At 33.3% G+C, this 14,604-nt stretch overlaps 1 protein-coding gene across 1 annotated transcript in view; it reads left to right on the top strand.

Annotated features, from left to right (window-relative positions):
• CNTNAP4 (contactin associated protein family member 4) overlaps positions 1-7,766 on the top strand; it is a 143,152-nt gene extending 135,386 nt beyond the window's left edge. Inside the window, exons 20-24 of the mRNA XM_053467680.1 lie at positions 900-1,033; positions 1,471-1,558; positions 4,244-4,465; positions 5,949-6,017; positions 6,966-7,766. Of these exons, the coding sequence (XP_053323655.1) occupies positions 900-1,033; positions 1,471-1,558; positions 4,244-4,465; positions 5,949-6,017; positions 6,966-7,165 (713 nt within the window). The 3' untranslated portion in view covers positions 7,166-7,766. The remainder of the gene's footprint in view (positions 1-899; positions 1,034-1,470; positions 1,559-4,243; positions 4,466-5,948; positions 6,018-6,965) is intronic.
• The last annotated feature ends 6,838 nt before the right edge of the window (positions 7,767-14,604 follow it).

The following is a 14,604-nucleotide window of genomic DNA, read 5'->3' as shown; positions in this document are numbered from 1 at the left end:
ACATAATGATTACAAAAATTATTAGAAAGCCCTAACTTAGTCATTTTTAAAATTCATTGTATTTGTCCATTGTACTATGTGTAATTTACATGTGAACAAGTCTTGTTCTTTTTACTTGACAGCTTGAGTAGAATTATGTCAGCAATTTAAATGTTTTATTTTCATGTACTCAACATTTTAGCATTTTTGTTTTAATTTCGAAGAAGGTTTTTCAAAAAACTGATTTTTATGGAAGCTTTGTAATTGTGTTTTTCACATTTTAAACAACAGATTTTAAGGCCTATGATATAAGGACGATGTAGATATTTAATGTTCAAACTGGAATAAGAACACATAGTTCATTTACAAAGATAAAAAAAAAAATCTGGTGCTAAATGTGAAATAATCTGTAAGAACATTTCCCTGGTTTCTATAGTGACTTATCCATGTTTACCACTTTACTCTTGAATTGCATGAAATAACTAGTGCTGCATTTGAAATTATCTCCGAATAATGCCGTTACCTCTCATTTTAAATTTGAAAGCTTATTATTTACTATTTCATGCATTCCAATTGATTTGTATTTAAGATGACATTTCAGCTACTCTTATGAAATAAGACTACACAAAACTACACTCTTTTGGAATTTTGGAACTATCTTAATTATTTGTATTTATACCAATAGATAACACCATATAGACGCCCCATATATAACCTCAAATATGTTATAAAACAGTTATTTAAATATTATTAGAAATAAATCAATATATGTTAGGTATTTTATAAATGCAAAATAGTTGGGGGTGTTTAGTAATGTTTATAATATTTATAAAAAATAATGATCATCCATATTTTTTTACTAAAATATTTCTATACTTGATCATATACATTGGAGTCATACTTTTTTTTTCTTCCTTTAGGAAGTTTGCAAATAAGATACAAGCTAGATCGTGATCTTGATCCTGATGTCTTCAGCATCAATTTAAAAAATTTAGCCGATGGTAATCTACACCGTATAAAGATTTTAAGAAAGGAGGAAACTCTCTTTGTTGAGGTATAAAATTTAACAAAATAATGAAATAGATTTTACTGTTAGATAAACCAAGCGTATTTTATTTCGATTGATAGAGATCGCACTGAAATATTTACAACTATTTAAAATTAATTTACTTTTATAAAGGTTTTTTTTGTAATGTTGATTGATAATCTATTTTAGTTTCCTTGGGATTTTTTTCCATAATGCAAGAATAAAGAAGAATAGAAGAATGCCAGTGTTAAAAAATAAGAACTCAGTTAAACTCAAAGTGTTGATTAACCCATCTGATTAAAGTAACATGGAGAGATTTGTATATGTTTGTATAAATACTTATTTAAATATGTGTGTGCTGAAGTTGTATTTATATATAGATATTTATTAAAAAAAAACGTTTGATGAGGATTAACTAAAAATATATATTTTTTTCATAATGTTTTCTTTTTTATTCTATTTAGGTAAACCAATATGCAACTGTAAAATTCCTCCTCACTTCAGATATAGATCTAACTGCAACCCAGTCTCTTATGCTTGGTAAAATATCAGGTATGCAAAAAATATTGAATTTTTAATTAAATAGGTTACAATCAAGCCAGATTCAGAGTTCAAACATAATCTGAAATTAGTACTTTTTATAAAATGAGCAACTGAGTTCTCATCACACTAATTTCTCACTTATCTATGCATTTTATAATCAGACATTCTGGTACATGATATTTTTTTCCAAAGAGGACTTCATTTGTCTTTATTTTTCAAGATAAATATTTTGTGAGGTTAAATGCTATCATCTTCTTATCACTTATACTTGGTTTGGAAACCCAACAATTTCATCTTAGCTTAGCAACAGTGGGTAGTTTGACTCTTTCTTGAAATATGAAATCAGTCTGTATTCTTCAGGGACTTGGTAAACAAAATATGTAATTTTTTTATATATGGTGTTTATTAAAATAATTTTAGGTCAACACCTGACAGAGGAAGGTCGGACCAAGGGATGCTAATTCTCCAAACAAAGCTGTCCAAAAGTCCCGGGAGTCAATAGGGTCATGTAATATCATGTTAAGTGAGTCTGCAGTAGTGTAGCTAGCACCATGTGCGAGATGCCCTGAACGCAATGTCTGTGTGATGCACTGTGAAAGTCAGTGTGTGTTAGTGTTTGTGTGTGCCAGTTACCTGTGGGACAGTTGAGTGGCTCCATATATCTTACATGCCCCTGTACCAAATGGTGTCAGGCTTCCCTTGCCACTTGATATTGTGTACATGCATTGAAAAACTCCCGTTTAGTGAAGCAATAATATACCACTAAATATTCAGCTGGAGTCTGTAAAATGAAACTGAACATTTAGTTGTAGTAGAAGAACTAATAGGGTAAGTGGATAATTTTGGTGATTTAATATAAGGGAATTGGATAAGGCTTTATCGTCATACAAGCAGAATCACATTAGAAGAATCAAATGAGGAAAAGCAATGTACATTATTCTCTCACTTTTTTTATAGAATTAACCAGGTGAATTGTTCTCACAGCTTTTAAGAGTAAATAGTCACAATGCATCTCTACCTCAATGTCCATAATCTATAGCCATTTTAATAGCAGGTACTAAAGAACAATAAGAGAAGGTAATAATATTGTAAAAGATATTTCTGGAGAAAAAAAGTTCCACTAACAATGAAATTAATTAATTTGAATTAATTAAATGTCAGTCATGAAGATTGGCACAAAATATGCATTCTCCTGTCAACGCACACTAGACAAGGTTAACCACCTGTATACTGTTATAAATATGATATAAAGGTAGAAGATTACCAGCAAAGTAATTTACATATATCCACGTGATGTAAAAGAAAACGTAATTCATCAAACCAGGCCACCTTCTTTCATTGCTCTTTGGTCCAGTTGTTATCTACACATGCCCATTAAAATTAGCGCTATATCTTCAAACAATTCTCGCATATAAAGACTTCAAATACTGGCATGTTAAACGCCATGGGGTGTCTACTTTAAAAAATGTATGATTTGATGGGGTAAATTGAATTTGCCGCGTTCAACAATGTCCCAATTAACTAAATGTCAAACTATCCAATTTGAAAAATGCACACATCGCAAAAGTGGCCTTTTAGCCCCCAAAAAACAAACCCAACAAACGCATGTATGTGGGGTATCACATGAGCTATGAATTTATACCTAAAGTACAACATGTGTGGGAAAAATACACACAAAAAAATACTACTGCAAACTTTGACAAAGGCTGGTGGTAAAATGTGTGCATGCAAATAGTTAAAATATCAGCATTTGAAATGCCCTGGCATGTATAGTTTTTAAAAATATATGGTTTTATTGGGCACACTGAATTGGCCAGGCTCAAAGATGTGCCAAATAGGGCATGGGCAGTGGATAACCAAATGTTAAAGTTTAACATTGAAAAATGTGCATGCCCCAAATGTGGCCCTTTTGTCCCCAAACAGCCAGGCAAACCCATGCATGGGTGGTGTCACTGTACTCAGTGAACACATATTTGGGTGTTGTGTGACAGTGACCTGTAAATTCATACCTGGAGTAAAATGCATGTGGAAAAAAAAGTAAAACAAAGTTTGACAAAGACTGGTGGTAGAATTAGTGCATGAAAAGAGTTAAAATACTAGCATCTGAAATACCCTGGGGTGTCTAGTTTTTTGGGTCTGATGGGGTAAATTGCATTGGCCAGCTTCGAAGATACCCAAAATAGCACATGGGGAAAGAATTACCAGATTTGGAAAAAATGGTTTTGAAATAGCAAAACCCTACTTGTACTTATTGCCCCATACCCTGCAGAAAACAGCAAGAAAAAATAAAAACATTGGGTATTCCTAAACTCAGGATGAATAGTAGAATATATTTAGCAGGTTTTTTTATTAGATTTTATAGATGAGTAAGATATTTTTCAAGAAAAAGTCCCTTTTTTCAAAAACAAATTTTTACCATATTTTATACTTTTTATAGTAATTGATATGATACAATCAAAATAATGATATCTAAAGAAAGCCCTTCTTGTCCTGAGAAAAAAAAAATATAATTTATGTGGGTTCGGTAAATGGGAAAGAAGAAAATTACAGCTAAACACGAGCACCGCAGAAATGTTAAAATGTTGTGACAAAGGGTACAAAAAGAATGTATTATAGTAAAATGTACAGCAGAATACCCTGCCAAATAATTTTACAGAAAGTTATTCTAATAATTACCCTGTTTTTGTTTTGCAGCTGAAAACAATGGATTAGATCTGGAAACCATAAAAGCAGGCACAGCCGGGTTTATTGGCTGTCTTTCCTCAATGCATTTTAACCATGTTTTCCCTCTGAAAGATATTTTTTTCCATGATAAATTAACCCGGGTAACAATAAAAGGGCAAATCACAGGATCCAATTGTGGTTCATTAAATGGAGTGGATTCAGCATTAAGTGAAAAGACCCATTCATTTGCAGGTAACATTCATAGTTTTTTATCTATACAGAATGTTGAACATTTTACTAAAACTTTAAATATGCGACAGCTTCCAAGGTCGACAAAATATGGAGCTCTATGTCTTTTCATTAAAGGCAGCGTTTGCAGCAAGGAGCAGAGCTTTAAGTACATGTATTAGGAAGAAGCCTATAAACCACTTCAAAATTGTTAGCAGGTATTGCCCCCTGAAACAAGGACAGAATGTACCTGTAGCATGTATATAAAAAAATAACAAGCGCTGAAAAGAGATAGTGCTAAGACAACATATAGGTATAAAAATCCATATTTTATCACTGATAAATATATATTTTATATAAAAGGCAAATATATATAAGACACAAAAAAACACAGAACACAAATAATAAAAAAAATACCAAAATAAGAATAAATCCACAATATATACAAAAAGCACGAAATGATTAAATAAAATCAAATCCACACTTCACCAAGGGAAGTAAAAACTCACATTGTAGCAGAGTGTCATTTCTTCAGTGTTGTCACATGAAAAGATATAATAAAATATTTACAAAAAATGTGAGGGGTGTACTCACTTTTGTGAGATACTGTATATACTGTATTAGTTAGACTTTGATTCCTACAAATTGCAAACTTAACAAAATCTGCATATTTCCTCAATTCGTACAAACCTCCAAAAACGATGCAAAACCTCCCATGAAACGAAAAAAGCTCAGTTTGAATTTTGTGGACATATTCACCCCAATTATCTCACATTGCCATTCACGTTCTCTCACTCTCAGGCTCTCTAAATGTCTCGCTAAATTCTCCACGATCTCATCTTCTTGTTCTTGTCTCTTCTGTCTTCTTTCTTTATCTCCCCCAATTTTTGCCCGAAACGAATGGGCAGGTAACGGTATTCATTGAATGGGCCAAAAAACGAACAACAAAAAAATTGTCCGAATCATTTGTGGTCCATTTGCACATGTTTACTATTCATAGTTCTAAGATGCACCATTACTATTTTTTCTTAGTTTTTACTCTAACGTGTAAAAGAAACAGTTTCACATTAAGTTAATGCTGTATACCATTCGTTACATCTGAGACATTGTGATTTTCTGAATAAAACAAATAATAAATAAAAAAACAAAGAGAGAGAGCTAAAGAGCTAAAAATTTAGTTCACAGAGTGAACGGATCAAATTTTCCTTAAAATGTGAAGGGATCATTTTTAAGGTACTTTAAAGCATTAGCGTGAATTATCTTATGCTGGAGCAAAATAGTATTTTTATTGATGCTTAAGTAGAGAAAGAATATAAAAATAATTTTGTATACAAGTATAAAATTGGGCATAAATATGTGTTGATATACGTTTACCAAAATGTTATATAGGTAACATGTCACACTAATCTTTGAATTAGAGTAAAGTGAATAAAGCTCATTCATTTACAACTAGCTGCATAATGTGATATTTATCAGTAACATAATAAATTACCATTTTTATTTGTAGACCACTCAAAACCAAAAGATGAAGATCCAATAGTTGATTCTATCAAAAGTGACTCTGCAGTCATTTGGGGTAAGTAAAATTATTACATCTAATACAAAAATGGATATAGCTGTATTAAGCTAAGAAAATCGAACCTTTAGTTCATATTAATACCTTTAATTGGGTCAACAGAAAAAGTTACACAATTTTGGGATCTCAGAGGTCTAATCTTAACATGGAAACCATTTCACTGACAAAGAGACTGCTGAGGTCCTGAAAGCTTATGTAACCTTACACCTGTTTTCTATGTTGGAGCTATAAAATATATCCTCATCAATACTGGCTCCATTACAATAAATATGTAAATGCTGGCACAGATTTCTATTCCCATAGAATGAATTGAATATAAAAACCTTATGTCATGGCAAGTGTCTAGCCTGCCTTATGGAAAATTTTTGTAACACGTTAGATTCCTGGATAAAGTGATATAAGGTGAAATGATGTAAGCGAAGTTTGATTCTGCATACAATAAATTACAAATTCATTTGGGGGTTTTATGTTTGTGATATGTGTTTAATTAGAAGGTAAATTGACAAAGTGACGTAACTTGAGATTAGGTCTAAAATGTGAAATATTGTAAGATTAATTAATGTAGAGAGAGGACTGCCTGTGCTTATTGCATTCTAGTGACGCCATGATCTTGAGATTTGATAATTTAGTTTCTCTATATGTAACAAATGGGAAATAATCATTTCCCATGCAAACTATATTTAGATCTTCCTTTGGAGCATATTTATGTCACAAAATGTTCCACCAACACTTTCTATCTCCCAATTATAATAAAAATAGGTGTTGTATTGTAGCCAATAATTTCAGTAAGAAAGTGCATACTTTTATTATTAAAAATAAAACTTTTATTATTAAAAATAAAAGTCCTTCTTTGTAATGCTTTAAAAAAATTGCTAGCTATAAAATATATCATATCAGCATCTTAATTAAAAATAAACATTTTCATCTCTTTTGTCCAATTGTCTACAGGTGTAATATCGGTTGTGGTGTTCATTCTGCTTTTTGTCAGTGCTATAGCAGTAAAAATCCATCTGCAAAAGAATGCATATAAAAACAAGGAAGCCAAAGGATCAAAAAATGAGGACAAGACAGAAAGAGTAACAACCCTGAAAACAGAAATCAGTATGCAAAATGCAATCGACGAGAGTCAAAAAGAATATTTTTTCTAAAGACTCTTATTGTTTAACTGAACAATGAGACAGGAAGTTTTTTCTTGCTAAGCAAGGGGTACTAAGCAAACAACAAAACCATAATATTGTACATAAACCGCAAACAAACAATGAACTGGAGACGTGTTATCGAGTTTAGAATCATGTGATTACTAGAAGAGCCCTTGAAAACTACATGCATTACTAACATGACCAGTCCTACCACATAGGTGAACTAGGTGGCAGCCTTAGATTTTGGTGGTAGAAGCTGTCATGATGTTCTTCCTTGTGGTAGAATGATAATTGGGGGGTGCCGAACACTTAGATTGGGTTAGAACACTAGAAACCCTTGGGCCATCCCTGATTTCTTAGTTTTCATAAATGCATTTTTGGTGAAAGTGATCTCTGTATTGTACACAATTTTAATATTGGTAGTTTCAGACTCTTCTGATGTGATTTTATTGATCTTCAGAATGTCATATTTATTACCATTTCAAATTTCTGGACTGTTCTGAAGTTGCAGCTCTTAGGTATCTTTGTGTGGTTTTGAAAAGTTTTGTTTTAGGTAATTCTGGTCTATAATATCCACCTTCAAAAGGAAAAATGATGTTGTGTTATAAAATGTGGTAGTTTGCAACCTGTTGGAGAATGTAACTTTTTAAATGAATTTACTCTCCCACCAGAATGTCCAAGGTATCAAATTACATAAATTATTTTCTTATATAACCATACTTAAAATATAAAATTCCTCCTAATAAAGATAATTTGCATAAGTTTTACAAAGCTGTAGCATACATAATTTTTTTCTACACGTCAGAAACATGAAATAATCAAGAAATCTTAAAACAAAACACTTTTTTGAACACTTAAAAATCATATGTATGTATGGCAATTCCACAATAATTAGCAATGTATAATTACTTAGGTAACAAGCAGGTCTCAAATATCGAAGATGAATGCATTCATTTTACAATAACATTTACACAAATAGTTGCTACTTTCATTAAAGGAATAGAACACAACCGTGAATTCTTTGAGTTAATAGTAGATCATTTTATTTGTTTTCTCAGAGTATCTCTTCTGCACTTTTATGGGAACTTTTTGTGTTTTTTTTTTTTTAAATAAAATCAACCTAAAAAACAACCTACGAATATGGTAACTGTTTTTATTTTAATTTTTAGTAGTGAGATAATTATGATTACAGATTTTATTTTTGCCTTTTTAATGTGTTTTCCTTCATTTCTTTTGTATATCGTTCTTGCTTTTATTTTATGTCTGTGTTATTTGCTCTCTTATTAAACCTATACTAGCCTCTTCTATTTTGCAACTGATTAGCTTCCACTAGATTTGACAGATACTTACAGGAGTGATTGGCTGCACCCATCATATACACATAAGATGTGCTTCTGATACATATTATGATATTGATATGTTGACATTATAACATATTAGAATTGTGCATTCAGATTCCTTTTTATGGCTTTGCATGAATCTCCAAAAATCGAGGAGGGTCTTCGACAAAACAGACAATGGCAAAATTGCAGAAAGTTCGGTAAGAAAAGTCCATTTGTTTGTCACGTTTTGCAGCCATTAAAACCTGTTTTGCCCAATTACAACCTTTATTGGCACTCTTTGATGAGATAAAGTGGGAAGTGACTGTGTGTAGGAGGGTACATATAAATCACTGATAGGTTAAAGTAGCCAAAAAATCAGGGATGGTCTCATTGATGGTTATGACTGTGCTTAAAAGAGAGAGAGAGATTGAATATATTGGTTGGGGTTGGGGTAAGGACACCAGAAAGGAATAGTAGGAGATGCGTGGATATACTGTCAAGGGGGCAGGTGGTTAGGTGGGAGGACAAGAGAACCTCAGAAATTTCAGTAGGGAAGACTGCACTGAAGCAGTTCAGGGTTTGTTGTCTGTTGCCCACATTCACTCTCATTCATTCTCTCTTACCCTCTCTTTATGTCTTTTATCTTCTATCTTCGTCGGCATACTTCTGTCAAAATGGTGGGGTTTCCAGTGACATTCTCTCCCTCAAGAGGCTTAACCGGAGGGGGATCCGGTTGGAGGGCGAAGAACTCTTCTGAGACTGACAGGCTTTCTTCTGTGGGGACACACTGTCCTACCTTACACCACCTTCTCATTTGATATGCTGGGCATATGAAAAATATATATTTATTTAAAACTTTTTATTTTAAACTAGCTGATATTAGTAAACTACTTTTACTAAACAGAACAGAAATAAAAAATGTTAATAAAGATTGGGATGCCATAGTAGACAAATAATCTCTAGAAAAACATTAGGTATTTTTGATATTTAGTATTCTAGAAAATCATTTTATTAGATATTCTGAATAACAAAATCTGTAATTATTGCATGTAAAATAAACTTTCTTTCGATTTGGAACATCATTCATCATGTTATGTTTCTGCTTAGGCTGTCTGGAATATTGGAAGAATTAATATTTATGTTTTAGTGTCAAAAATGCAAAATAAATAACTCATAAATCATAATGGGGATTTAGTATAAGTTGTTGACTGAGTGTTCATTTATGGGTAAACTAATTGTACATTATGAAAATGATTTCGATATAAACTCAGTAAGTTGATTCACATTTTATTAACAATGCTAAAATCCAAATAATAGTGCAAGTGCCACAATACAGTGTTTGGTAAATATGTTCCTAGTCTATTTTATTCAAACAAGCATAATCTTAAAAGAAATCCTACATTTCCTATGTAAGATACAATAAACAGATGGATACCATGTATTTAGTGGGCTCATAAATTAGTATGTGGAGTGGAGGACAGTGCACATTCCTTTAGATGTTAAACAAATGCAAATATATGGGCGCACTAAATATGTATATTACAGGGAGATTATATTTGAATCTGATCTAACAGAATTGGTATTTAATGGAACAAATGGATTTAATCTTAACAAATGGAAGATATTTGGTAGAAAAATATGTACACTGCATGACTCAACTCACAAATGAGTAAAAGGTTGCTTGGTAAGCAATATAGCCATGAAAATTAGATAGGATTCTGCAAATTCTGGGTACTTTGAAGTAGTGTCGGGCTAGGCAATATATAGACAATATATTCACGCATTAGGTGTTTTTATAATGATATTCACTGGGTATGAGATGAATTATTGCTTTGTTTTGTGTACCATTAAGTCATTATTATTCTAGCAGCATCCTAGGAATATGCCTGTGTCATTCTATAACAATGAATGCAGAAAACCAGGTAAGGGTTCGTGACTTTTTCTTGCCACTGTAATTAACAGACTACATTAAAAAGTGGTATCACAAAAAAGTGCTTTCTGACCTTGAAAAATAATACATAATTTGTCTAGGTAAACTAAACATGGAAAAAGGGGAATCATAGTTTGAGCAAATATATGCAAAAATGGCAAAAAGCATATTGTCTATCATGTCTCACACAATGTGTTTTGTAGGAGTCTTTACATATCCAGCCTTTTTTAATTTTTTCAGCATAAATATGAGTAAAAAAATAAGTTTTATATTTGGAAATTAGTACTCACCATCTTTATTGTTTAATCAACTCACACTATGAACATGAACACTTGAAAAAGGAAATACACTTTATAGGGTTAATATTATTCAAACTTTTAGTTTGAGTTTACAACACCACATATTAAGTGTTAACTCTTAGTCTCTAGCAGTCAATGTTACTTTTCGAAAGTTTTGAATTTTTAAATGACTCTTTCTATTGTAGCTTTGTTCTCAGATTATATTTAATGCTGTAGTTAATTGTCTAAAAAGGTATTCAAAATGAGGGCAATCTGTGCAGCTTTATATAACTCTATATATTGATAAAGTATATTAGCAATTGCTTCTATCTTCAAAAATTGTTATTTTGCATATTTCTATCAATCTCATCTGCGTTTTATGGACAGAAAGCGTTTCTTTGTGAAAATAAAAGTGCATACTTCAAAATAAAAAGTTCAAATTATACTACTTTTTGTTGTCCTTTATAGGGCCTCTTCTGAAAAAAGCCTCTCTACATAATCTTCGCCTTGGTTCTTGTCTGGTGCGGTAGATGCCTGCCTCTGTGGATCTGGTGCTTAATGCCTGCTCTTGTGCTGTCATTATCAGTGCCACAGTGTTGTCTGAGTCCAGCAGTGTCTAGCCACTGGTAGGATTTCCCAATGTCAGCCACCTTAGCTATTTGCTGATGGTACATTCCATGCAGGGTCTTGGTATGCCACAGTACTCCCTCCACTTGATTTTCTTTCCATGTCTGTAACTAGTTCAGGCATTCTCTCAGCAGCTCATCTTTGAGTGCCACCTTACGGATGTATTTCCAGATGCTGTTGGTTTCATCTAAGACAGTGGGTTTGACACTTACCAGATCCCGCCTGCCTTTTTACTGCTGGTATAAAGTCTCTGGGTGTTGGACTTGGGGTGGAAACCTCCATATACTGTAAAGAGTTTTCAGGTTTTTACATCGGTAAATGTCCGCCTTTGGCCAGGTCACTATGCCGGCAGGGGATATGTTTTGATTGCTCGGATCTTGTTCTTCTGATTGAGCTGGCTCTTCAGGATCTGCCTTTTTCCGTCGTGGTACTTGGATCTTGCTGTCTTCTTTGCCTACTCATCATGGTTCCCATGTGACTGTGGGATATCAAGGTACTTATTGCTGGTCTGTAGGTCTACTATGTGCCTTGCTGGTAGTTCCACTCCACCGGTCTTAAGTATCTTCCTTCTCTTTACTACTAAGCGGCCGGTATGGTAGCTCCATTCTTGAACTTGCACCCGTATCCAGTCCTTGTGATTACCTGACTGAGTGGTTTCAAGCCTATAGCAGGGACAGTTCATCATCTTGGTATATGCTGCACTTCATGGACACTTGAGGAAGGTTCTTAGTGTCCTGTTTACTTTGTACAGCTCCAGGAATTCACACATTCACACAATTGTAGGCTTTCTTGTAGTCAATATAGGGAGTGCTCAGGTTGATCTATCTAGACTTTGAGTCTTGGGTGACTGCTCTGTCTATGACCAACTTGGAGCATCTACTGTTGTACCCAATACCCTTCTGAGCTGTGTTTATGTACTGCCCATGTGGTCCTGTAGCTTGGTGGCTATGATGCCTGATAGGACTTTCCATGTTATGGGGAGGCAAATTATTTGCTGGTAGTTGGAGGGTGTTGTCTTACAAGGGTCTTTCTTGATCAGCATTGTCCTTCTGTAAGCCATTCTGGGTGGGAGCCTGTTCCTAGCAGGTGGTTCATCTGTGCTGCCAGACGTTGATGTACCGCTGTCAGTTTCTTCAGTTAGGTGGGGACCATGTCTGGGCCAGGAGCTGTTCAGCTCTTCATGTTATTGACTCATTGTTGGATGTCTGCTACTGTAATGGTTAAAAAATTGTTCAGCACTCAACTCCCAGGAAGCTGGGTGCTCGCAGGAAAAGGGACAGCATAAACCCTCTTGAAGTATACGAACACAGAAAAGAATCCCGCCACTCCAAACAGCTTCCAATCCTTAGGTTACTTTATTCAGAGAAAGCAAAACAAAAAAGCAATGTTGAGGCCAAACAGGGCCTTTGTCAAGGTTATAATTAGGTTTTAAAAATGAAAGCACAGTATTTTTGAAAACTCATCCTTTCATGTGATGCTATAAAAAAAAATCATAGGTGTTGCCTTTTCATAGATGTCAGGATAACTGTATTACTAAACAATTTCAAGAAATGTAATTAGGACCGTAAGAAATAGAATTTCTTTTTTTAACCTTGCAAAGTAAAATAAAGTGACTACAAAAAATAATTGATTCTTTTTAGTAGAAGAATGCAAATAAAAACATTAGGGGGCCAACATATTGATAACTGCACATCGTGATCATTAAGCTTAATGTGTTAATTATTTTTTTAATCATCATCATCTTCAAACACAGTATTCTATTTATACACATCACAAGCCTTTTAAAGCACTGTTTATCAAAGGCCCCCAGATCATAATGCCTTTTTTCAATTATGTTGAATTCAATTATATTAAATGCAACACAAATGCTGGTTTAATTCAAAGCAGATGCATTGGTGAAACATTTTAAAAATGTATACATTTTTAGTATAATTTAGATAGACATCGTCTCTAGTAATGTCCCTGAACATTCAAATTATAGAAATTAGGTATATTTTATACGGAGGTACAGTTTTTTGATGGTTGGTCCTGACATGGCCATAGTGGTGATGGCAAAAAGGGACTAAAAACCAATTGTTTCAAACTAAAAATGTCCTTACTAAGAGTAAAACGAATTAATTAACAGTGCCCATGTTTGCCACCTTTATAACAATTATTTGACCCTTCAGCCTAGATTGCTTCTAGCAGGGCCATTCTTAATACCAGGTGACCCATTCAGGTGTCTAGGGCATCTGAATCATGCCTAGGGCACCAGAATCATGTGTCAATCTGATCCTGGCCCCACGCTCATTTCAGTCCTGTTCCTTATTGCCCTGGTAACCGAGGCACCCAGCAGGCTCATGTAACACACAGAGAGTGTGAACTGTACTGAAATTAAGTTAAATACTTTACAGAATTAACATTTCTGAAGCAAAGTGTAATACTTAAAAGAATGTATGTTATTTTTTATCCAAAAACATAAAATAATAGTTAATTTTAATAAAGCATTTAATTTTTCAATAGAGAGAGAACATAAGAGATAGACAAACCAGCCCTGACCCAAGCCATAGCATGCCATACCCTGCTTTTATATTTTAAAAACCCTATCATCTTACATTTGTTTTTAGAATACAATTTAACTGATAGCTTGTCGAAGTGTGCTAGCATATGTGTGTTACTCTTGCCTCTGAGAGTCTATGAATCTTGGCATCTTAATGCATTGTCTGAGTCAATGTGTTGCCAGAAGAAGCCCATACATCTTGTTCCCTTTGTACACTAACTTTGTTGCCTTTGCTTCTGCAGTTCATTGTAGGTAGCAAATCATCCTTATTGGTGATCCACCGATGGTTTGTGATAATTATGTTTTCATGAATAATATTCTCTTTTAGGTTTGGCATTACATTATTGAACGCTGCCTTCAAAAAGTAATTTGAATTAAAAGTAATTTGTTTGGAATTTTCCTCTTTAAACTTTCAAAGTGTAACTGCAATAGAGTTAGTAATGTATTGAAGATATAATTAGGTCAAAGAACAAAATAATGTCACCTCAAGATTGTCTGCAATCAGCTTAAAACTAAAAACTGATTAAGGGAAAACTTCAAATGTCTAAAATTCCTATTCATAAAAACAAAGATAAAAGAGAATTATTAGATCAAAGAAAACAAGTGAGTGGCTTAGAAATGATTGATTGATCTGAGAATGACTATTAAAGCATCAGCCCTTCAGAAAATAACTACATTTTCTTTTCATATTTTAACTATCAAAAATGCTGTCATATAATTGAATATAATATTTAAAAACGTGAGGTAGACAT

The sequence above is a fragment of the Spea bombifrons genome, chromosome 1 (assembly GCF_027358695.1).
Source record: "Spea bombifrons isolate aSpeBom1 chromosome 1, aSpeBom1.2.pri, whole genome shotgun sequence".
NCBI classification, from domain to species: Eukaryota; Metazoa; Chordata; class Amphibia; order Anura; family Pelobatidae; genus Spea; species Spea bombifrons.
The sequence above is the reverse complement of the archived record's forward strand: the minus strand, read 5'-3'. Positions and strand labels throughout refer to the sequence as shown.